This window comes from Nannospalax galili, unplaced genomic scaffold (assembly GCF_000622305.1).
Source record: "Nannospalax galili isolate Female #2095 unplaced genomic scaffold, S.galili_v1.0 scaffold578, whole genome shotgun sequence".
NCBI lineage: Eukaryota > Metazoa > Chordata > Mammalia > Rodentia > Spalacidae > Nannospalax > Nannospalax galili.
The window spans coordinates 521,399-547,705 of NW_008342282.1; the positions used below are offsets into that span (position 1 = coordinate 521,399).

Sequence of the window (26,307 nt, forward strand, 5' to 3'; positions counted from 1 at the left end):
GTGGCAAGCACCAGTTTGCTTTGGTTTTATCTGACTGTTTGATCTGAGAAGTCTTTTAAATTTAGTTTTAAGTTAGCGTACAAAATAATGTGCTTCATTTTGACATTTTTACACAGAGTTCATTTTCCTTTGCTCTTTGATCCCTGTCCTTCGCTGCCCTTCTCTTCCCCCTTCTTCCCTCTTTCTGATCTCTGTCTCGCCTCCAATAGTCTTCCGCTCTGCTTTCATGTCACATATTCCGTTCTCTTTTTTCCTCCTTCCATCTCTCTTAAGATTTCCTCCTGGCTGTCTTACGATCTTTTTTCTACTTTCATGACACAGACCCACACCCACCCCACCAACCAAAAATTTAAATCTGGAGTCTGCAGATGAGAGAAAACATACATCAAATGAAAAGTCCTCCAGTGTTCTAATAGGACACATAAGTCAGCCATGAAAAATGTAGCATACAGACACAAAGGAAAGAAGAAAAAGGGTTGTTTCATAGATATCAAGATGTTGACTGAACAAATAGAATGTTTGTTATGTTCTGCTTTTAAAGTTCCTGTAAGTATAATTTATAGTTAATGAATTTCTTCCATCTGTGATTTTTATGCTGTCACAGTATTTCTCATATTCTTTGTAGGTTGTTGAATTTGAGTGCTTACCAGCCTGGCAATGTGACTAGGCCTAATTGAAGGTACCTTATCATGTGGTGATCATACTATGTTCTGGGAGCATGGAGTTTCTTGTGGCTATAGTTTCCTGGCCAGCCTCCTCAAGACTAGAATATTACCTCACTCAGTCTTGTGTTCACCTGTTGGACTTTGAAGTATGAGTTTCTCTTTGTCATAATTTCCTCAGAGCCTTTGATGAAAAGCTTTGTCAAGTCATGAAACTGCAATGTGTTGAGTACTTTAGAGTACATTTAGTCTGTGAATCTCTCATACTAATAAAAAATAGCTTCCCTTAATATCAAGTCACAACAATGCTGCTTAGCTTTCAGCCTTCCATAATCAAGTTATCTCTTCTAAATTAGTTTGAGATATACACAGAAGGTCTTGGGAAAATGAAACTGAACTGATATAGGATGCCATTTAGAGTCTGAAACATTCCCAGGGATCTTACTGATGGTTTTGGGAGTCAGGCTTCTTCATGGGTACATCCCAACCTGTAGTCTCTGCTTTTGGAGATGGGACTGTACTTCATCCTCATATAGCATCAGAAGCTAAGCTGAGGTGTTGTATATATTGTGAGCACTCAAATATTTGTTGAGTTAAAGGGCTTTATGAGATTAAACAGCCTTGAATGAAATTTGTTCTCAATTAGACATTATGAATATGCCTTTTTAATTCTTTATGATAATACTGAAACTTTTAAAGCTGTTTTGGATTGGAATAAATTCTCTTCTGCTTCCTAAACCATAACCAACTCAGCTGATCACCATTGCCCTCTTTAGATACCACTCACTCTATGGTGGAGGAGATGCTAACAGCTAAACTCTTTTATCTGGCTCCTGCATAGAATTCTAGTCTGGTGAATTTTGCTGAATGTTTCCCCCTTTAGGTAGAAGCAAAGTTGTCTAGTGCTAAGCAGATTGCTTCATGCTGATTTTATTTGCAATTAGAGGATGAGGGTACACCACAATCCCACTGACCACTCAGGCTGCAGAGGCTAAAAAAATTATTCAAAGTTGGTGTTGCTCCTAAAATATGCCCCAGAAAGTAGTCTCACTATGCCTTTGATTCTTGTTTCTCCTGGGGAGCAGAAGGAAGGACCTGGATTTGTTTTGAGGATCTGAATGGGATAAGATAGTCCTTGATGACTTTCCCACTTGAGTTCTACATTGTCTAGTTCTTTCCAACCATACCAGGGAGGACCAAACTACTACTGTTGGTTTTTTCTCTGTGTGTGTGAAAATCCTGTTCTTAGCTTTGTGAAGATACTTATCTAATTTTTAGCTACTATTTCTTTGTGCCATTTGGAAGCAAGAAAATTCAACAGTGCAGTTTTTCTTGGTATCAAAAATTATGTTTTAAGTAAGGAACCTACAAACTATTGACTTGTATCCAAACAATATTTCCTTCACTTCACTCATTCAGTTTTTTTCTTGGAATGCCTGTTTTGTTTTGTTTTGTTTTGAGGCTGTATACCAAGGACTGGGGCTAGAGTAGTGAGTGGTATAAATGTGGACGTCTTTGTGTAGGCACAAGGAGCAGGGATGCTGGGATGAAATGAGACTGAAAAGAGGGAGGGGTCAAGTCGTGCAGGGCTCTATAGCTTGCAGGAGGAATTTGGATTTTATTCTAAGAATAATTGGTACCATTGAAAGATTTTTTTGAATACCAGACTGACATGCCTTCATTTGTGCTTTTTGAAAGAGCTCTGTGCCTTGAGGTGAGAAAGTTAGATTGGTGCAGTCAAGAGTTGTAAAAGGGGGTCCCATGTGTAGGCTGTTGAAGGGATCCAGAAGGGGGATGACCATTGTCCTGGTTTGTTTCTCCATTGCTGTGACAAAACACTCTGACCACTACCAACTTGGGAAGGAAAGGGTTTGTTTAGCTTACAACTCCCAAGTTGCAGTTCATCAGGGAGCCCAAGGTAGGAACTCAGGGCAGGAACCTGGAAGCAGGAACTGGAGAACAGGCCATGGAAGAATGCTGCTTACTGGCTTGCTCCCCTGGCCCCTGCTCAGCCTGGTTTCTTATGCAACACAGGCCCACCTGCCCAGGGTTGGCACCACCCACAGTGGGCTGGGCCCTCCCATATCACTCATCAAGAAGATGCCCCTCAGACATGGCCACAGGCCAGTCCAATAGAGGAAGTTCCCCAATTGAGGCTCCCTCAACCCAGGTGTGTCAAGTTGACAGTACAACCATCCTGGATTATGTTGGGTGCAGTAGAGATGGCAGAGATAACCCCAATATACACAAAGCCATCTTCAGCATAAGTATTTAGTATTAAGGTCCAGTTGACTGTATTTGTTCAGTTCATTCATGGTACTGTTTCTAGATTGATTCAATAGTAATAACAACAACAACAGTAATAGAACTATTAAAAGCATATCTTTCTAGGCTGAATTTGTATGTCCAGTGTGAACTCTTCTAAGTTATGGTTTTTTTCCAGTTTTTTTTTTTGCTTTTATTGAATTTTGTGTATTTCGTGCAGAACATCTTAATCAGTGTGAAGCATCTTTCTACCCCCGACCCCACTGGCACCCTCCCATAGCTCCCCTTGCCCGCACCCTCCATAGCCTCCTCCCCACTAGAATTTATACATTCTCTCATTTGTGTTAAAGCCTATTGTGTCAAGTTAGTGTCCCCAGATGTTCCTCAGTGCAAATTCATCTACTGAGATCTAGTCAGCTTATGTCAAGGTTAAGAATATTGTTTAGTATCGTCAACTAGGATTCTGCAGAATAACTTGATTTCATCAATATAAAAGTGCTTGACGATTTTTTCATGTGTTTAGAGTTAATAATACAAGTTATTTTTCCTTTCTTGATATGCAGTTATTCTTAAAAATCCCTCTTTCAGTGCAGATTGCAATACTTATCAAATCAATCTTATTCTGATAAAGATAGATCTCTTCTTCTGTGGTCTAAGAAAAATCTAAGTCTTAAAATATGAACAAGTTGTATCTCTTTATTTAGAATCTTAAAATTTATACAAAAACTTCTCTTACCCTTTCTTGCCTTTTACAATTTTAAGCCATTCTAGATAAAAGTGTCTCACTCAAGAGTCTAGTTATGCCTTTTTGGTTTTATAATTTACTGCCATTAACTCAGCTTCTTCTACAAGTCCGAATTAAAAATTCTCAACCCTCTACTATGAATGCTTCTTTTGGGGTAGAAGTTATAGTGATTCTTAGAATATCCCAGAAACTACAAAAAGCCATTTCACCTGCTGGAGATGGAAAGAGTAATCAAAGGATAGCAAATCCCTGAAAATTCCCTAGAAAGTAGGCTCACCATGCCTTATCACTGGTACTCTGTTTCTTTTGGGGTGGGTGGCAGGTGCATGGCCTTGAATTTGCTCTTGCTCTTAAGTGAGGCTAGTACCATGAAAATAGTCATATCTTAATTTGCATATGAAAAGTTTTTGTGTTCAGAAACTAGTGTTTAAACCCATCCTTTAGGAGGGCTGAGAGTGTAGCGCAGTAGTAGGATACTTGCCTCCTGAAGTCTTGGGTCTGAGTCCCAGCACCTACACACAAACCAAAACCATGCTTTTTCCCCTATTAGCACTTTGATTATCTTTTTAGGAAGTCAGTTCCTTAGACTTATTTTCATTGCTTCTAAGTGGAGTATAATAAAGCCTCTCAAAGCTATCATGAGGATCTCAGATTATGTATAGAGGAAACTTAGCTCAGCACACATTAAGCCTTAGTAAATGTGGCTGTGTATGTATGTCTGTTGAACTCTTTAACTCATCGGCTTCAAGCATCCCAAACCTTAAATGAGTATGTGCTGTCTCTAGAAAGATTTAGTCTCTAAGTTGAGAAGCAAAACAATTCACAGTCTAAGCTCTCATTTATGAGCAGCAACTCTTCACATAGAATTAGTGACCATGCTGATGCTTTAATCTTTCTTCTAACCAGGAAATATTAGTCATATGAGGCCATTTCTACAACAGTGGCTATTCCTGTTGTCTCGCTACTCTAGATTTTGCATGCCTATTATTGATGCCTCTGAAGAGACTTCTTCTATAGTCCCAGATTCGATCTTGCAAGAAACTACCCTCAAAACATTTCTAATTGAGTGCCACTCCCAAGAGCTTATGAAGGCAACCTAGTCCCTCCTTTCTCCTTTGTGCCCTGTGATTCTGGTTTTCAGAGTAAACAGTTAGAAAAGATCTCCCGAACTGAGGTCCTGCTGGCATTTTTATACTTATTTGTGTTTGTCGAGGCTTTTCAAGGTCCTCTTGACTCTGAAGAGGGCACAGCAGACGGCAGCAGCACTCTTCCTGATGTAGTGTTAAGTGAGCCTACTTTCGTTCTAAGCTTAGCTTGGCTGTTGGCATGCCTGGCTAAGGAGTTCATGCTCTACCTATGTTCACGCGGGTCCTTTGAATGAACATCACTCCCTTTATTTTCACCACAGCTTTGACTTGAAGATCAGCATCTGTTTTGCAAGCTAATCTCTTTCTTTTCTAATCCTGAGTCACATTTCTGTATACTAATTCTTACTCTGTCTTGTTTTTCCATAGTCTCTATTATTCTTCAGGCAAACACATTGCAATCCAGAACCTTAAAATTCTTCCATGATATGTAATGATTTCAACAAAGGATGCTTAGACAATTAGATGTTCATATGCAAAAACGTGACCTCTTATTGTTACTTTACACAGTGCACAAAGATTAATTCCAAGAACATCGGGGATCTGAATATTAGAGCTACTTCCATTAGTAGCTCTACCTGATAAATCTATCTAGAATATGTAAAAACTCCTTTAATTTAATAAGAAACCTAACTTTTAGAAATGTTAAAAATTAAACATATACTAATTTATCAACTCTATTCCTAGGTATTTACTCAAAAGAATTGAAAATACAGTTTTATTCAAAGATTTTAGGTACATGGCCACAGCAGGAGCATTTTCAAAGCCCTAGTTCTTACAATCTTTCTGCCCCCTCTTCTGCAATGGTTCCTAAGCCATGGGTGGGTGAGGTTTAATATAGGAGTCCTATCCAGGGACATGCACTCTGCAAGAACCAGATTTTGAAGGAGGCATTAGAAATTGCTTATAACACAGCTTGAACATTGGAATCTCCTGAAGATCATTTAAAATAAAACAAATGTAGTTCTCCACCCAGAAATGAAGTCAGAATGCTGTAGGTGATTCTAGTGTGCAACCAAGTTGAAAAATTTGAATTGGCAATAAGCTTTCACCTCTGTCTCCATCACTATCATCTCACAGTTTAGCTCGTAACCTTGAGCTCTCATATTGTGATTGGGATCTCTTATAGTAAGTAGAAGAATAAAGGAAAATGCTTCAATTCTACTGGTTTTGAATTATTTCCTTATACCTTTCAACTCCTTCATCCTGGCTATGAATCAGAGTATAGAAGAAATGGTATTGGGAATGATGAAAATAGGTAACAGCTACTGAAAAATTACAATATAACACAGACTATTCAAAATATGTTACAAGCATTGTCTTACTCTCATATTTAATGCTATAAAGTAGGTATTATTTTCTTTGTATTATAGAGCAAGCAAAGTATAGCAAAGTGAATTTATGTATCCAAAATCATAGAGAGGGGTGAGACATTCGCATGGGATTTAAAATCAGGCAGTCAGACTCCAGGGTCTTATGAAACTGAGACTCACTAATACACTAATAAGTATCTTTCTGCAATCTATATTTAAGTTTATGCTGGACCTTCTACTATGAATTACACATCTTCTATTCTTGGGAGTAGAGCTGGTTGCCACCCAATTTTGAAGGTCCTTTTATTAGTCTTCTAAAACAAACTTGTACCTAATCAGAGTCCGTACCCTAATGCTTCACAGACTCAGTGTTGGAGGCTCCCCGTGGTTGCCTTATTCTGATCATTTGAGCTAAAAGACCCACCAAAAGAAGTTTAAATGTTCATTTCTTCTAAAAGTTCGGGCCCCTGGGGCCCAAGTTTTCTTGTGTTCTTCATCTTTACCCATGTTCCTTTTCCTTTCTACTCTCGTTGAAGATGGATATAGGAAAAATTTTATGTTAGACTGAGATTGAGCAGGGTATTTAACCAACTGACCATGTACTTAACCTCTGTAACCCTTTTTTGTTTTTAATAAGAGATTGTGTTTTATTGAAGCTTCTGACGATTTTAGTGTCTTATGTATTCTGTGTTAACATAATGTCTTTAGAAAGGTGAGTGTCAGGGAAGTCCATTTTTAATTTATCAATGGCACCCTTAGTCTTAATATGCTTAAGCATACTTTGCTTTTGAAGGCAGAATTAATCTTTTATCAGACTTACCATGGATGCTGTTGGTTTCATTACTTTAGGAAAATGTTCATGTGATTGTTTTAGAATTAATGCCATTCACACACTTCTATTTTCCAGTGTCTGTTCAGAATAAAGAAGATACAAAATGAGTCCCCCATACTAAAAACTAATGCAAAAGTGGTGGAAGTCATTGCTGCCTAAAATATAGCAAAAGTGCTTAACTTGATTTTGCTTTGTAGAAAGTAATTCTGAAATCAGCATAGTGATAGAGGGTATTAGGACCTTTAAAAAAAAAAAAGTTAAATCTTTGTAAAATCATAAAGAAGAATATCACATAATTACAGAAACATAATTTGTATACATGGAATCAAAATCTTATTCTGCCTTTCATTTAAAGCAGGGATGGTTAGAAATATCCATTGTTAATATTATAAACTATTTTCAGTACTTGGGCCTCATGCTTTTTTTCCAGTTCCTAAGAGTCACTTGGGGACTTGTTAAAAATACAGATCCTTGGGCTTCATCCCTTTTGGTCTTGATTTTTTTAATGAACTCTTAGAGGACTTCAGTATACATTGTATTTGGGGTTCTCCAGAGAAACAGAGCCATTAGAAGACCATCTCTTCTTCACCAAGAGATTATTATACGGAGTTGACCTACCAATTTGGGGACTCAGGAGAGCATATGGTGTAGTGCCAGTCCCAGTCCAAGCCTGGGAGCAGGGGAGACAGTTTCCAAGCCAGAAAACAGCAATGCAAAGAGACCACAGTAGGATAGACATTATGGAGTAGGTATTGGTGATTCTGCCCATCTGAAAATGCATTATGAATCACTGAACTGCACTGTTTGAAAGGATGACCTTTATGGCATGCAAATCGTGCCAATAAAAATGCAAGGAGAAGAGAGTGAAAGAGGTACAGGACTAGCAGTGGAGGTAGCTGATGTCAACATCTCTTTTAGTGTTTCTGTAAAGAAATATTAAAACATACAGTGTTAGGGAATGGGATGTGAGGTCAAGGTAGGAATTTTTTTTTTTACAAAAGCACAAGTGATATTGCAGGATGTGTGTATGCTGATTGAAATGACCCATTGGAAAACCAAATAGTAAGGAGCCAGGGTCAAACAGAAGAAATTTGTAGTAGCCAAATCATGAGTTCATTGTAATATCACCTTGAATAACTTTGTTCATGCCTCTTCCCTAGGTGACAGACCAGTCAGTGAAAGCATTTGCTGAGCACTGCCCTGAACTTCAGTATGTTGGCTTCATGGGTTGTTCAGTTACTTCCAAAGGAGTCATTCACCTAACCAAGGTAGGTACCATGACTTTACCTTGCTGGTGTTTTTGAGTATCATAAAGGAGATGGGCCATATGATTATTGTACTCTCCCTCCCCCTTTGCTACTAGGCAGGTAGTCTACCATTGAGCTATATCCCAAGCCATCTTCTTTTACTTTTTATTTTGTGACAGACAGAATCTTATTAAGCCTCTCAGGCTGGCCTTACACTGATTCTGTAATCCTCCTGCATTCACCTTTGATAAGCAGGGATGACAGCCTATATCACCTGGTCCAGTACATTTTTAGTTTTGAAGCAGTGTCCTGTTCTGTTGCCTTGCTGATCTTGAGTTTGTGGGTTCTGCATCAGCCTCAGTCTCATTAGGACTGGGGTCATGGACTTTTCCATGGACATGCCTATCTTTCTAGCATTGATAAATGAACACAAATGAGTAATTGAACAATTACAGAAGTATACTAGTATTTGATGGAGTAAAATCCTTTCTTTAATTTGAAAAAAATTCTAATTTTGTGTGTTTTGAGAATTTTGTTCATGAGTATTTTATTTACATCATTTCTCCCTCTTCCACTCGCCCTTCCCCCTTCCAACACCTCTCGTGTTCCCCACTCCCTCTCAACATCCTGACCTCTTCTTTAATTATTTTTCTTAACACACACACACACACATACACACACACCATATCTGGCAAAGATTTTCTAGCCTTCTGCGGGATTGGATCCTATCAGGGAGCCTGTCCCTGGAGAAGATGGATTCTTCCTCTGTCAGCAACCATTAACTGTGGAAAGCCACATACTTACCCTTTTCTGAAATGGAATCCTCATTTAGAAAGATTTTTTTTTTTTGCTTTTTTATTGCTACTAATTTTAAAATATATGCATTTAAATACTAATACATATGACAAGAATTACTCAAATTGTAATGCCTTGTGCTTAGATGATGTATTGAGTTTCAACTACTCACATATCACTATGCCTTATGAGTGTTTGGTTTAAAAGGGGAATATAGTCATTGTGTGTGATTAAGATGAATATAGAAGGTGAAAATAGAGGTTACTTTATGTTAGAATATTTACTTGACAGCTCAGAGTTCATTTACATACCAAACGTAGGAAATATGTTTTAGCAGTGATGAAAGTGCTGGCTCCTTTGCCGTCTCTCATGATGTCCCTTCTCCATTCCTTTCCACACTCTTAGAGATAGGAGCTAATTCTTACATCCAGGTGCTAGAAAAACTGACTACTATAAAATTTACCTGTGTACCTCCTGAAATGTGTCCCTGTAGAGTTTGACTCTACTATGTTGTACTTAGAAAAAGAGTGTTAGTCTTGACCTTTCTACTTAGTAGCTGAGTAACCTTGTCATTCAGTCTTCTCTTAAGTTACAATGATTAGAGAACTGTTGCATGGAAGCACAGTGCTGAAATAAGCAGGGAAGATTGCAGTTCTCTTTGGGCCTGATCTATTTAGGTCTCTGGGTTATAGTTCAGTGAGAAATAATGTTTCTTTTCCTTCTAGAAGAAAGAACACATGTCTGTGCATTGTGTAGGACCATGGTGAATTTAGGGTCAGTGAGTAGATGCCTGGATTTTGTTGTCAGCTGGTTTGATTTTTGGCTCTGCCACTTATTAGCTAAGTGGAAAAGTTATCTTTTTTTCAGCATATTAAGTAAGATAATTACATGGGAGGTGCTTCCTTCCATATTGAGACCCATAGTAAGGCAAAGTAAATGTTCACTGTTACTGTTAAAATAAATTCTATATCTAAATTGTTAGAAATTAGTGCAAACTGTGGTTTAAAAAAATCAGATCACTATTGTAGTTTATTGTAGTTTCGTGTATCTAAAGAGAGCCTGTGCTTGTACTGTGTCTTAAATGGCTGATTGCACTTAATTGTATCCTGATGATCAAACCCTAAAACGAAAGGAGATGATAAGACTATGATTCTTAATTATTGCTCGACCAGAACATCTGAAAGTAACTAAGACCATATGTAACCACAAATTTTTATTCATTTCCTATAACCTTTGCCTGAACATCGTGGATGCTGAATGCTTTTTTAGACCCATCTAATAATGTGTATGGAGAAAATTGCATATAACTGTCTCTCATGAATAGAGCTACAAAAATTCTTATAAAAGTTTGAAAAATCACAAGTAACAGTAATTTTCAAGGGGAAGATTATGGAATGATTTATCATAGAAATGCTCATTTGATCAGGAACTAAAAAATAAAGTTAAACACACAAATCATTTGTATTGTCACTGAAAAGAAAATAATTAAAGGTAAGAAGAAAACCTGTGGAACAGGACAAATATTCATAAGCCATCCATTTGATAAAGTTTAATATTGAAACTTGTCGTAGTTTGTTCTTCATTGCTGTGAGAAAATACTCTGACCACTACCAACTTGGGGAGGAAAGGGCTTATTTATCTTACATATCCCGGGTCACAGTTCATCCAGGAGCCCAAGGTAGGAACTTAGGGCAGGAACTTGGAGGCAGAAGCTGGAGCACAGGCCATGGAGGAATGCTGCTTACTGGCTTGCTCCCCTGGCCCCTGCTCAGCCTGCTTCCTTATGCAACACAGGCCCAACTGCCCTGGGGTGGTACCACCCACAGTGGGCTGGGTCCTTCCACATCACTCATCAAGAAGATGCCCCTCAGACATGGCCACAGGCCAGTCCAATAGAGGCAATTCCCCAACTGAGGCTCCCTCAACCCAAGTGTGTCAAGTTGACACTAAAGCTATCCAGCACAAAACTATATTAAAAACTGAACAACATGACAATAAATGGCCAAAGCACTTGAATAGATTTAAATTTATTTTTAATTTTTGAACTTTTCATGTGTGAGTATTGAATTTGTATCATTTACATCCCTCTAAGTCCCCCCATCTCTCAATTTTTGTACTCTTCTTTGATTATTATTGTTATACCCCCCCCACACACTCATGCACACACACACACACACACACATGCTGCATTGACTCCTTTTAATGGTGCTCATGTGTACACCTGCCAGAGTATTATCTAAAAGATCACAAGTGTTGGTGAAGATGGGGGTCAGCCTTTGACCATTACTGATGGTAATGTACAATAGTGCATTATCGAAAACAGTATGGAGATTTCTCAAGGAAAAAATAGAATTAACGTGTGATCAGTATTTTAGAAACTGGGTATGTACTCAAATCAAGCAAATTTAGTATGCTAAGGAGATCTTTCCACCTAAGTGTCCATCAACAGATCAGATGAAGGAATAAAAATAATGCAATATATATATGCAGTGGAATTCTATTCAGCATTAAAAACAGGAGGAAATCTTGTCGTTTGTGACAACATGAGGAAGCTGTGGAAATATTAAGTGAAATAAACCCAGCACAGAATGACAAATATCATTTGTAAATGAAACCTGAAAGCTTTGAACTAATAAAAGAGGTAGATTATAGTTACCAGAGTTTAGGGGGATTGGGCAGATGCTGTCCAAAGGATCCAAAAAATTGGATGAATTATTATAGAAAAGATTTAAGACCAACAACTCAATTTATTTGGATCCTTCCTGAAGCAGAACAACTTTGAAAGTATTTTGGAGTTTACTGAGAAAATCTGAATGTGAGCTGGCTGTTGAATGCTAGAAGATTATCAGTAATTTTATGAGTGGTGTGTTTGTTATACATTTTTAAAGCTTTTACAGTAAGAGATGCACATTTGGATATTTATTGGTGAAATGATGCAAAATTAGGGAATTAGCTACAAGGGAATTAAAAAGCAAAAAGTAGATAGGTCTATAGAAGAAACAAGTGTAGTAAAATATTGAGAATTGAGTATGGGACTTTGGTCTTCCTTTTACTATTTGAAATATTTTTATGTTTCAGAATTTCTAGAGTAAAATAAATTGTAAGGAATCATAAAGCTAAAACTGAGAACTGGCTGCTCTTACAGAGGACCCGGGTTCTTTTCCAGGGGATCTGACTCCCTCTTATGACCTCTGTGGGATTGCATAATGTGGATGCACTTACATACATGCAGTCAGTACACTCATACACATAAAATAAAAATAATAAATAAAATAAATCAGTGAAATCAATGGGAAAGTTTAAAAACTTTTGATGAAAAAAATTGTAATATTCAAGATAATATTTTAAAGCATATATAATGACATGGAAAATGTTCAGGATAATAATTAATATATGTATTAACATAAGCATACAGTATTAATTTAAAAATCAATTGTACTTTCCTATAGAGTGTAAAATGTCAAAAAAAAAAAAGACCAGTTACTTTGACACATACCTAGAGTACTGTCTCAAAAATCCTTTAGATTCCAGAGCTTATACTATAGTTACGTTTTGAATTGATTTACCTAAGATCAGTTCAAAACTAATTTCAATCATTAGTTGACTTTATTTTAAATGATTACTAAGAAGATACTGAAGATTATTTGTCTAAAGGTTCGTTTTTATTGCATTGGTATATGAAAATTTTATATTTGTCATAAGCTACAGATGGTAATATATTTTCTTTTTAGGTTGTGTATGCCTCTTAAAGTTGCAAGTATTATTAATGATATTTTGGCATTACATTAAGTTTTATTGTTTCAGTTATTCATTTCATAAATAACATTAATTAAATTCTTGGGCTATGTTAAGTATAGGTTTCATTAAATTTTGATTTAAAAAGCAGAGTTCCTTAGGAAGGTAACTAACACCTAAACAAGATGTCCAAATTCTGGTGTTTTCTTGGAGCTATATCACATTTACAGAACTTTGAAAATAAAAGAATACTTAGTTTTAAAAGTGCTTATGATAGAAAATATGAGATGTTTTTTAAAGGAAAACAAAATTGATTTTTTTCAGTCAATTTAACATAAGTAACAGAAAAAACGATCATTCACGTGGCTAACTCAATTTCTGTCTTCCTTTTCTTGTTTATTCAGAGACCAGAAAGGAAAGATGAACTTTCTTGCCTTTTAAAATTTCCAAACAGTTTGGGTGTCTTGCTCTAATAAAAGAATGTGCTATTTTACTACTTGTGGGGTGATAATGCTTATAGTCATAGGCTGTCACTTCATTTATTTCTGAAAAGTTGATGTGCCTGAAAGAAATTTTGAGATCTTGAAAATATGTTCTCAAATGCATTCAGGTTTGGAGTGCTCCTGGTGAATATGTACCAGTGAGGATCAGAAAGGTGTTTGCTGGGTGACCATGTTTTCAGTTCTGTTTATCCTTTCTGCAGTAAAAGGTTACGTCGGGAGCTGAGTGTGAGAATATAGGGCATGATTTGCTAGACTTGATGAAGCCTAGTAATTGATTATTTTTTGTTTTGCATTAGAAGTTTGCAAAGGCCAACAAACTATTTATGACTGTCATCAGAGCTGCTGGCGTGACTACTGGTTAAGAGATCCTGGGAAAATCACCTAGCCTGCTGCTTTACTTTCTTTCCAAGCTGAGGAAAAGTAGCATTGATCTATGTTTGCCTTATATGAGGAGCAGTGCTTGGCATTTAGCTAAAGAAGATTTTTAAAATTGAAGAATGAATTCATAATGATGTATGAAAGTATCTCACACTTCTAATCTACTCACTGTTTCATTAGAATGGTAAAATAATTTTTGAAGGCAAATATTACTTAAAAACTTTATGAGTCATTTTTCAGCCCAGGTACCACTGCAGAGTGCTGACATTAATAACAGTATCTGCTCTTCACTGCTGTTTTTTTCCTTTCCCTCCTGACCCCTTAAAGATTATTTAACGATTTGTTTAAGTTAACACACTGAACAATTAAAATAGTATTTGAAAATAATTTTTAAAAACTCCTATCCTAGCAATACACAGAATCAGAGAAATACACTGTTCTAGCTTGCTATTATTGCCCAAATGAGTCATTGACTTTCATTCTTCTAAATTAGTATAGAACGAGTCTAAATAAGGTGTGTAATTTATCATTTGCTGTTTTCACTCTGTTGATAATACCTGCTCCATGAGCCTCCTCTTTCCTGTTTTATAACTCTATCACTCATACTCTAGCAATAATTTGTATTTGTTTGTGCTACAGTTTCATTTTAGCAACAGAAATATCAGTATGACACCGGTAAAATAACTGAATCTATCTTTCAAATGACTCTGTTGTGAAACTCCTAGCAGATAAAAAGAACAAATGCACAACTTTGTGGCACCTGTCCTTTGATAAAATGGTTGCCTCAGGCTTTAATATAAATATATAAATATACCTTAAGGAGAGCTGACAGGGCTTCTTGAAAAGGCCTTGCTTGAGTCTTGGCTTTAGTAAATAATATTTTACTCTGCTTATATTATCTTCCATTCACTCCTTGAATTTTTATCACATACTTGCTTATAAATTGTGAGTTTTCTTGCAAATAAGTCATATAGAGAACCGTTTCAACATTATTTCATCTGATCTCAAACACACAAAGTCAGAGAAAGATATCAAAGAAAGATATTGTGAGATGTTCCTTCTAATCATTTTTTATGCTTTCAAATTAATTCACACTATTTTGTGTTGGGAATTTTATTTGAGGATTGATGTGACTCTACTTCACTTGTGGTTTGTAAAACAGTGATGTTAAAAATACATGAGGTCTGTATTAGTCACCTTTCTGTTGCTGTGATAGAAACACTGACCAAAACAACTTATAGAAGAGTTTATTTGAGCTTACGGTTCCAGGGGAATTACAGTCTGTCATGGCAGGGAGGCATGGTGGCTGGAGGTGGCTGGAGCAGGAGCAGCAGAAGCTAAGTTCTCACATCATCATGTAGGCACAGGAAGCAAGAGAGCACCTGGGGGTCCGGCAAGGCTTAAGAATTCTCTAAGCCCACCCCTAGTGACGTGCTTCCTCCAGGATAGCCACACCTTCTAAAACCTCCCAAAACAGCACCCATCACCTGGGGACAAAATGTCCAAACACTTGGAGCCTATGGGGAACATTTTCATTCAAACCACCGCAAGGTCCCATTTCTAAATCAGCAGAACAGATTGCCCAAGTTAGAGAAATCTGATTTGGGGCTCAACAAGAGCAAGTTAATAATTTAATTTAGTGAGGAAATATACTACTGAGAAAAAGGTACATACATCTCATTTATTACTTTTAAGTAAACATTGTGTATTACAGAATTAAATAGATTCTAATTAATTTAAAAATATAATTTATTAGAAACACTGGCAGTTATAGTCACTTGATAGTTTTGATCATTTAACTAAATGATATTCTATTTGTAATTAATTTTGGCAGTTTCCTTTTAAGCACTATTTTTATTGTTAGTCACAAAGAACCAAGTATTTGTGATTTTAGCTTACATGGTGTTTGTAATGATAGTCTAGAGAATATTACAGGATTTTATAGAAATCCCTGGATATCCTGAAAAAAAAAAAAAAAAATTTGTGTTGTTTTTTTTTTTTTTTTTTTTTTTTTTTTGAGACAGGGTCTACCTGTAGCCCCAGCTGATCTGGAATTCTTCCTTCTCATAGGCATCCTCCTGCCTCTGCCTCTGGAGTGCTGGAATTAAAAGTGTGCACCACCACGCCCAGCTGCTGTTATATTCTTTGACAGTAGGAAATACCTTTACGTATTATCTGTCTGAGTCAGAAGTTAGCTTACTTATGAGACAGTAGGATGTTCTGAAATTTAAGTGTGAAGCCACAACATTTAACCAGAAATTGGGCCTCATGTTATTTCTCATTTTCTACAATAATGTTTGGATTTGGGTTTGGTTCTGAGCTTCCACTTTTCCAGACACACTCTACCTGAAATGGAGCCCACTAGAGAACACTGTCTAAGGCAGTTGAGCTCCTTGAATGTTTGCCTTGCAGCCCAGAGGTACACTGGGCATTTACACAAAAACTGTTGATCTCAGTGTATTTACAAAGCCTTTAGGAACGTAGTCACTTCACCCATTGTAGAGTTCCCTTCAGTTGATTGTAGCCCAATGGGATGATTGGCTGTCAACCGCCCCCCCTCCCCAGGAGCAGCTTCTCACTGGAAGAAATGCTTGGTTATTGTGTTTGATCAGAAGTACTTGTTTCAGTATGAAGTTGGCTATCAGTCTTGAGTCTTTAACAATGAAACATGTACTCTGTGCCTGAGGAAGCTCAGGTACAACTTTTACAGCTTTCATCTGCTAAAAGAAGGAAACATACGTGGCTAGCACTGTGGGTTTTTAGATGAGGGACAAGAATATACGTGCAGTTATTCTGCTTCTCATTTGTGATAAAGAACTCCTAATAGATAAACTGCTTCTTTTCATTGTTTAAACCCATGCCCTTTCCCTGCTTTCCTCCTGCTTTGTGCTGGTCTAAGGCCTGTTTGTCTTTAGAATTCTTATTCTTTCTAAGCATGTGCTTCTAGACCTATGGATTCAGGGCGCTTCACTCTGCAATCTGAATTTCATACAGAGGAAAGCCAAAAAGAGAACGAAGCTGTGACATTTGTCTACCTTCTACCATCTTGGGTAGCACTGTTGGTAAGAGCCCTTCTCCTTGGCTGTTCCAACTCTGGACAGCTCTAACTTGTAATGACTGGCAGTGGCCTGATCTAGTAATACTGACTCTTCCTTTGATTGTTCACCTTTGGGGTGCTTGGGTTTCTTGCAGTGGCTAACTCTCCAGCTTATGCTACCAAATCCAGTTTGTCTTCTCAGCTTCTCATTCACCAGAATATCAATTTCCCTTTGTGAAATTCCCTTCATGTAAACTTGATCTTCATAGTAATTTCTCTTTTCCTGGTTAGACCCTGGCTGATCTGTCTACATCATTGTGTTCCTCACATGAGAGCATGTTTAAGACAAAGGGACTGATTTTGTTTTATTTTCTTTTGGAGAATCTTGTAGCAGTTGAGATCGAAGCACAAATCAGAGGATTGGATACAAGATTTAAATTAGACCACCCTACCTTAGAGTGCCATGACTTACACTGCTGCTTTGAATCTATACAAGCTATAACCTGAGAGATAGGACAGACCAGTTACATGACAGTTACGAACAGTGATGCTATGAGACTATGGTGAGTCGTAAGCACAGGCTGCAGGGCTGTGTGTGTGTGTGTGTGTGTGTGTGTGTGTCTGTGTCTGTGTCTGTGTACGTACACACACACGCGTATACATATAACTACTTATCACAGGATCTTTATGCTAGAATTTAATGCTTTACTTCCAGCTCTTAACATTAGTGTGATGAAAAGAGTCAGGAATAAAACTTAATAATTTAAACTTTAAAGTCTTTGTAAACCAAACTCTGGTGCTTCTTGGAATTGTTTGTACAACAGGGAAAAAACAAGAGTATGAGTCAGTATTTGGAGAGTTCCCAAATCATGACTTTTTGGGTATGAATTCTCACATGTCTTTTTTTTTTTTGTTTTTGAGCTAGTGTTTCACTATGTAGCCCCAACTGGCCTGAACTTGCTATGTAGGCCAGGCTAGCCTCAAACTCACTGAGAACCACCTTGCCTCTGCTTCCTAGTGCTTGAATTAGAGGCGTGTACCACCACATCTGGCTCACATGTCATTTAAATTATTTGACTCTTAAATTTTTTTTTTGCATTTATTGTTAAGTAATTTATTGCACATCAATGCAATGTACAAATAACTACTAAATTGAAGAGTTTAATGTATTTAACCAGAGGGCTGGAGAGATGGCTCAGCATTTAAAAACACGTTTCTTGCAAAACACCCAGGTTCAAATCTCAGCACCCACATGGCAGCTAACAACTGTCTATAACCCCAGTCCCAGGGGATCCCACAGCCTCTTCTGACCTCTGCGGGCATTACAGGACACGGGTGCACTTACCTACATGCAGGCAATGCATGCATACACATAAAATAAAAATGATAAATAAAATTTTAAAAAAGTTTAACAACAACAAAAAAATATATATATATATCCAGAATATGTATAAGCAGATTCTTTGTAACAAAATGATCTGCTTGTTCACAGTTCTCAAAATTGTTTTTAACTTTTTAATTGAAGTTTTACAAATTTCATACAATATATTTTGATGAAGTTTAGACTCCCTTCTCTATCTGTACCCTTCTTATACTCCCCATTTCATGTATTCTGTCATATATAGTAAGGCATAGTAAGTCTAATTTGTGCTCCCAAATGTCATTCAGTGTACATCCATCCCCTAGAGCCTGGTTAACCTTTCCAGCTTCATACTCTTAAAGAAAGCTGGTTCTCTATCTCCCAGCAGATATCAGCTGGTTGGGCTTCTTACCCCCTTTCCCACATGTATGCTGGGATTTTATCTGGCTTGAGCTTGTGTGGGTCTTTTTTATGCTCTTACCATTGCTGTGAGTTCATATTAGTGAATTCCCAGCTGTCTAGAAAACTGTTTCCTTGTGGTCATCCACTACCTCTAGCTCTTAGACTCTTTCTACCCCCTCTTCTGAACTAGTTCCTGGGTCTTGAATGGTAGAGGTTTGATATAGGTGTCCAATTCAGGGATAAACATTCAGCATTTCCATATTCTATGCACTTTGGTCGCTTTGGGTAAATGGCCATCTGTTGCATGAGATAGCTTCTTTGCTATGAATTGAGAGATGTATTAATTTTCTTTCTGCCTTCTTGTCTGTGTTCCCTGAGTCTTAGGTGTAGAGGCTGCATTATGTTACTTAGGGCTAGATACCTCACAGACAATTATTCTCTGTGACTGGCCAGTTGTGGAACTTTCTAATAGTTCCCATCTATTGCAAAAACATGTTTCTTTGATGAGTGTTCAGAGGTACACTTGTCTATAAATATAAGGATATATATTTAGAATATCCTAGGAAATTCATTGCTCTAGGGATGTGACAAAAGTAGATTTTTCACTAGGGTCTATGCCATCTCCAGCCATGTACTTGTCTACATTTACAGTACCACATACAAGTTCTCTCCCATTGAGCGGGCCTTAAGTCCATTGGACAGCTGGTGTTCACCCCCATGATAAAAGTGCCACTAGTGCACTAGTAGAAATGAGTTGCTGGGCTGGTCATTGTTGTGATTCACAGGTTTTACAGCTGGAGAGGGGGATAATAGGAGACAGGTGTTATCAAAGGGGAAATGGGGAAAATAGGGATACTTTAAGTAGGGAGGGAATAGGAAGGGTTATACAGGGGAAGAAAAAGGAGAGATCAATAACACTTAAGTGGTGTAAAAAACCAAAGGGAAATGTATTAGTTCAAAAGACTACTGAAAAATACACATACAAATGCATATTAGTGCTTGCATGTAGCTGAAGTCTAAATAACAAAAGTATCAGTGGGGAAATATCAGCAATGGACGTCTCTTTGAATTGTTGGTCAGGGTAGTCTAAGAGACTTCCAAAATAATATAGACTTTTGCCATAGCCTTTGATTACTACCTCTCAGGACTTGAAGTTAAGACCCTATTGCTGAAGACATGGACAGAGGACTTGGAACAATGAGTTGAAACTGATCTGGAAGCCTCCTCCCTGAAGACCAGCTTCCATATATTATCAAGATACCATGCAAACTGCCAAGTAAGACTGCCAATCAGTGATCCCATCCAGTTGTAAAGTCTCTGAATCAAAACAATGACCAACCCAGCAAATCTATCAGGGTTTTTATTATTTTTGCTGTAAACTTGGAAAATGTTCATTCCTTCACTTTCCATTGCTAGGTGATTGTGGTACTTTGGTAATAACCATGAATAATAAACTCAAACACAATCCCAAGACTGTGGAAGAAATACTGTTTTCTAACTTGGCACTGAGTGTTCTTTCACATCTAGATTGTGTGATCCCTTTCTTATTAGTATCTGTGGTATGATGATCCAATTTTAGGCGATTAATATCAGATTTGTCACTTCTTTGTAGATTTTGGGCAAGGGAAGGGATAAAAATGATATATACATTTTGGGATATTTCTTCTGATAAAATGGCCTAAACCTTATAAGGAGAGAAAGTTGTTGCAAATGCCATGGTTAGCTGGTTCTTAGTATGTTCCAGGCCTCTGTTGTTAAGTGAAGTTGTAGGGGCCTGTTTACAGGGTCCTACACATATTGGGGGTTCTTCTTGGGTTTTTGGAAGACCCGAAGGTGAGCTATGACTCCACTGGCTGTTACTATTCTGCAAGGCACAGCTTTGGGGTTGAAAGGATGGGAACGTCTTATATACCCGGTGAAATAGTACTTGTTCCTAGGATAGGAGGATTTTTTCTGAAAGTGAAGTATAGGCACTTTTTCCTTTGAGCTTTTGATTTAGGCTGGTTCCCATAAATGAGATGTAAAGCTAAGAAATTTTTGAGCTGAAGGAAGTTCTAGGTTCTTATTCTAAATGATACAAAAAGAAAGAAAAAGACACTGTAATGAATTTAATTTTTGTGATGGTTAGGATTGAGCCCCAGACCTTGTATGTGCTAAAGCCTATCTATATTCTACCACTGAGCTTTATTTTATTTTAGACAGTAAATACAACATTTCCTATAACATTTTTGGAATGGCAAAAAGTAAAACTATTTACCAGAATATTGTTTTAATTTAAAAATCATTAATTTCTTTCCTTTGTTTTCAGCTTAACACATTGAGAAATAGAGAATAAAATGATCTGAATTTTATGCTATAGGCAACCCACAAGTCATTGTCTTGGATATGATTAGATTTTGTCTTGATAATGGCATTGTAATGATTTTACTGCTTTTGAAAATAAGGCTTTTAAATTTTTCTTTAAAATATATTTGCAAAACTGGTGACCCATTGATGTGCAGCTCCTGACTGAGGTTGGCTTAGAAGTCCACCAGCTCCTTCTTTTCTTTCTTTTCTTCTGCTTTCTTTTCTTTCTGTTTTACTGAATCTGTGGAAGAATAAAGAACTATAAAGCAATCTTACTAGATGACACCTCTCTCCTTGGTGTCACTGACTCAGTGTACTCTTAATTTACTTTCACTTAGATTTTTTTTTTTAAATTTAACAAACTTAAGAGCATTTTATTTTTTCATTGAAAAGAAGTCCTGATTTTAGTCACTGCTGTGTGAAAAGTGACAGGATTGCTCAGCGCCACCAACTTTACATCTTGTTTGTAGTTCATCCTGAGCTCCAGAAATCATATATGGAGAAAAGAAAAGGACTTTGTAAAAAAGAAAAGGCCTAGAAAAAGTCAATTAGGACTGTACTGCCTGCCAGAGTGAAAGAGGAGGAACAGCACATCCGTTCTGAATTGGTACACCAAGAAGCAGGAATCCAATTAACAAGTTCATATTTCTGCAGCAGAAGACTGTGATTAAAATTTTGGTGAAGTACTCAAAATTCTCACCACACATCTAAACCCTGACAGCTTACAGAAGTTTTTTTTTTTTTAATGTTCTGCATTTTAAGAAGAAATACATAAGGAATTCATTATGCTTCATGTTCTGAAGTGGCTGTTAATTGCATGCATGAGAACATTGACTTTTACTGTTTAATGTTTACATATTAGTGAAGCCTGTGTTTAAGTAGAGGACTTCTAAAAACATGTGACATCAGATCTATGCAGCCTGCATTTGATAGAGTTAGAAGAATGGAGAACTGATTTCTGGAAGCTTAAATAAGAGAAATTATCCTTGAAGTATTTTTTTCAGTGTATATTCTTTTATTTTATTAACTTTTCAGTATCCAAAATTGTTTCATAATGACACAAAATTAAGTCATTTTCAGGATGGAATTTGAAATTTCTAGAGTTCCGATCTTGATTTCAAATTTATTCACTTAGTAATAAGCATTTAATAAGTGCATTTGATCTGTCTAGTACTACATTAAGGACAGATAACACAGCATAACTAATACTTGGTCCTGACCTGCAGTAGCTTATTTTTAACTTTGTATGTATGTGTTGTGTGTGTGTGTGTGTGTGTGTGTGTGTGTGTGTGTGTAACAGATACTTAATCAGATTTTAAAGCAACATGTTTAACACTGTAGAAGAGTGGGTCTTCAGAGAGCAGTCTCCTGTGCTGAGTTTCGGCCTCTGAAGGTGTGTGCTGGCTGTAAAGGCTGAATTGTGGATTGGTTGATAGGCTAAGGAAAGAAGTGTGGAGGTAACCCTGTAGGCTGCATGCCCCAGATGGTGGGGACAGTATTTGGGCTGTACTCTGGACTTAGTTATTTTATTTTCCTGATTGCTATGACAAACTGCTTGACAAAAGCAACTTGAGGAAAGAGGGTTTATTTTGGCTCATGTTTTTCAGAGTGCAGTCCATCATAGTGGTGAAGGCAGCCCTGCAGGAATTTGAAGCAGCTGATCATGTTGTGTTTACAGTCAGGAAGCAGGAGTGAGTGCTAGTGCTCGGTTCTCTTTCTCATTTTTATTCAGTATGGGTACCACAGCCTGTGAGATGTTAAGGTGGGTCTTCCCACTTCAGTTAACCTAATCTGAAAACTCCCTTGCAGATCTGCTCTGAGATTTGTCTCTTAGTTGATTCAGATACTATCAAGTTGACAGTCAAGTCTTTATCATCACGTGTACATATTTGCTTTATTATTGTGTGTATATCTCTACATGATAATGTAATCCATTTCATAAATTATATGTGAATGTTTATACTAAGCTAACCTAACCAATTGTACATCTATACACATGCATACACACATATAATTAATAAACGTACACATTAAATTTAGAAGTCTAAATACTATTTATGTACTCATGGCTTCTAAAGTTGCTCAGTGTATTCCTTGGATGCCTAGGCATTCAGACAGAATGTTCAAAAATCTTTCTACGCTTCCTCAAACTATCTTTTAAAAATACAGTAGTTTTGTTAATTCCTTGAGAATGTCATACAATGTATTTTGATCATATTCACCCCCAACTTGTTCCCCTAACTCTTTGCAGATCTACCCCTCACCTTTCCTCAAAGTATCTTAGTTGCAACAGTACCTTCCAGTTGTTTAAACCAAAAACCTTGGACTCAGAAAGGGCTTTTCCACCCATGCTTTATATTCTACTCACAAACAAACAAACAAACAAACAAACAAACAAACAAACAAACAAACAAACAAACAAACAAACAAACAAACAGACAAAGTAATTTTATTTGCAAATGTACCCAGAGTCAGATCACTGTCTACCACCTCCAAGTGTTTCACTGAAGTCTTTCACTGAAGTTTTTTATTGGACTAACTCCATACAACCTGTTTTGCTTTCATCCTTGCTTCCATGTTCTAAATTCAACACAGATGCTAGAATGACCATAAACATGTTAGATTTTGGTGCACTCTTCTTCAGATCCTTCCAGCGGTTTAGAAATCACTGAGTGAAAGCTGGACTTCTCCATGTGACATCATGCATCTCCCCTCCTACACTCCCCCCTTTAACTATGTCTCCTGCTGGTCTCCTTTCAGTTCTTGTGGGTACAGCACCACTAGTCCTTACTGATCTAAAATCTTCTAGGCCAGTTTCCAAGTCAAGACATTTGTACTGTCCTTACTCTTACTCCAGGCACTGGCAGGGTTTTGTTTGTTTCTTAATCTCCTTCAAATCTTTGCTCAAATATCAACCTTTCAATGAGATTATTCTTGACAACTGATTTTAAATTATTCCTCATGATCCTTATCACTATTCTCCATCTATCTTGGCTTATATAGTTCTTCTTTGCAGTTCTTAACAGAGAAATCTTTGCTTGCTTATTTTATTCACTGGCCCTCCCCCACTAAAAATATTCAGTATCTTTGTGCAAAGGGATTTTGAGCGTTCTGTTCACTGCTGTTTGTTCATAACAGATGCCCAGCCAATAATTTTTGGCTGCATGAAAAATATCACTGGCATATTCTTTTGAGTGATTAAAGAGGCTGAACTTTACTAATTGTTTTTATGTTCTTAGTAACCTGGTTTAGATGCCAGTCACTCTGTCTATGAGGGAAGTTATTACCAGTCACATTGGGATCCACAGAAACCTTAAAAAAATGTGAACAGCTAAGAAGAGGCCTGCTATAATCTGAATGTTTTAAAAGTTTCCCTCATGATTCTAATGTATAGCCAAGGTTCAGGCCAGATGCACAGGAAACATTTAAACAGTGTTAATGAATGAATGAAAAACCACCAAAGTTACTGAAGCAGAGACCAAGGTTTTGACAGTTCAGATACTGAGATTAGATTTCAGATGTTTGTGATGAGTTGGTCCTGCATGCACCAGGGCTGTGGGGAAGGAAAACGGTAATGGGGAAGGGAAAGTGAAGGAGATGGAGTAGTCCAGGGGCATGGGTGTAGTTTTAGGAGAGAAAAGGTCAACCAGTTGATTCCCACTTAAAAGACATAGGTATACTGGGAATTCCCTATTTTATAATCTGAGCTAAGGCAAATATATTTTAAGGGAATAATTTTTTTCTTCTCTCTAAAAAAGCCAGTAAGAATTTATAGAGATGAGACTTGAACCAACTAGTTGAATAAATGGAAGAGAAAGAAGAGACATTTTCAGTTTATCAGAGTAAAATGAGTGAAGACCAGCTTAACGTAATGACCATAGTTCACTAGGCACAGAGGGAATAACTCAAATTTTGGAGGATGAGATTTAAACTAGCTTATTCCATTTCTGGGAATGGTAGGGATAGAAAGTAAAGGGACTTGATAGGAATTTCTTTTTGACTGCAGAAATGTTTTTCATTCCTGAAGGCTTTGGGTGTGATGGGAGATCTGAATAGAATGACTTAAGGAGGATTAATTTGGCCCATATTGTGATAGGAAGGAGTTAAAAGGGGAAGCTGGAGAGATGGTTGTGATTGAGAACTGGCCGCTTCTACAGAAGATCCAGTTTAGGTTCTCAGCATGCATATGGCAACCAACAACTGTCTATAACTCTGGTCCCCGGGGATCTGACACCCTCTTCTGGCTTCCCTGGGTATTGCATGTACATGATACACCTACATATATGAGGCAAAGCACTAATACACACAAACTAAAAATAAATAATTTTTAAAGAAAAGAAGTCAAAGGGATATCTCTGAAGAGAAGAATGGCCCAAAAGTATCCTAGAAAGCAAACCAGAGTATTGAATAAAGTATACAGATTTCAGATGTGGTAGGAGAATGGCAGAACCCTACTGACTTTGGATTGAAAAATAATGCCAAGAGTTAGAAGTCCACTGTAATTGAGAAAGTAGTTGGAAAGGAGCATACAGAGAATGTGCCTGAGCTCTGGATTGGCCCTGGTTTCTAAAACCCTAGAAGTCTTGTTTTCATAGTTTTGCATTAATGGTTTTATTGCTTCTGTCATACTTTAAGGCTATTTAAAAGTTTTCCAGTTGCACTCTGATGCTCCCAGTTCCATGATGTAGTTGGAAGGCTCTGTCTAATGTGATAAGTGTGGCTTATCTTTTCATTATCATTTATAGCAGTGCCATCTTTAACCAAAGCACTTAAAAGGGACACTCTTGTTATTCTCTTGCCCATCCAACTTCTCTAGTGCAGCTGTCAGACGTTGTCAGAGTATGAAAGTCTTCCTGTGCTTTCACATAGACATTCTCTCTGTCCCTTTCCATTCCCTAATCAAAGTTTCTTATTTTGTAGTTTTACTCTGCAGGGTCTGTGATTCACCCCCTTCCTGTTCTCTGTGAGTCTCTCTCCTTGTGCTTAGTAAAAGATTGTCCCAGTTTTCACAAGCTTCCCTCCTCTAGCGCTCTGCCTTCCCATGCCTATGAAGGCTTCTCCATCTTACCAGCTTGTTGTGAGTCTAGCAGTGTGTGTGTGGTACTTCTGTGAAGCCCCAGTAGCCCTGCCATTAGCAAGGCAGCCTGTCTTAACCTTGGCTTCATTTCCCAAGGATTGTAACTGATTGCTTAGAACCTACTTCTAATAAATCTAATATTGGCAGGGCTGCTAGAAGTAATTTAAGTACAAATTGTTATTTAAGCATACGTATCCATAGAGAATTTTTTATTCTTTTAAAACATTATCACCTCCAACTGGCATTACATAAATTATCATTGTTAGCCTAAAACAGTGGGGCATCCATTTGCCTTTGCAAAGCAGTGAGTCTTCTTGTTTCATCCACTATAGTCAATATGTACAGTGTAGACAGGCTTCTTTCTTTCTTTTATTCTTTCTTATTTTTCCTCCCTCCACCTCTCTCTGTCCCTCTGTCTCTCCTCCTCTATCCCTCCCTCCCTCCGTCCCTCTCTATTCTTCCTGT

General features: G+C 37.4%; 1 protein-coding gene across 1 annotated transcript in view; it reads left to right on the plus strand.

Moving 5' to 3' along the window:
* Fbxl17 (F-box and leucine rich repeat protein 17) overlaps positions 1-26,307 on the plus strand; it is a 479,631-nt gene that overhangs the window by 132,786 nt on the left and 320,538 nt on the right. Inside the window, 1 exon segment of the mRNA XM_029565884.1 lies at positions 8,123-8,230. Coding sequence (XP_029421744.1) covers positions 8,123-8,230 — 108 coding nt within the window.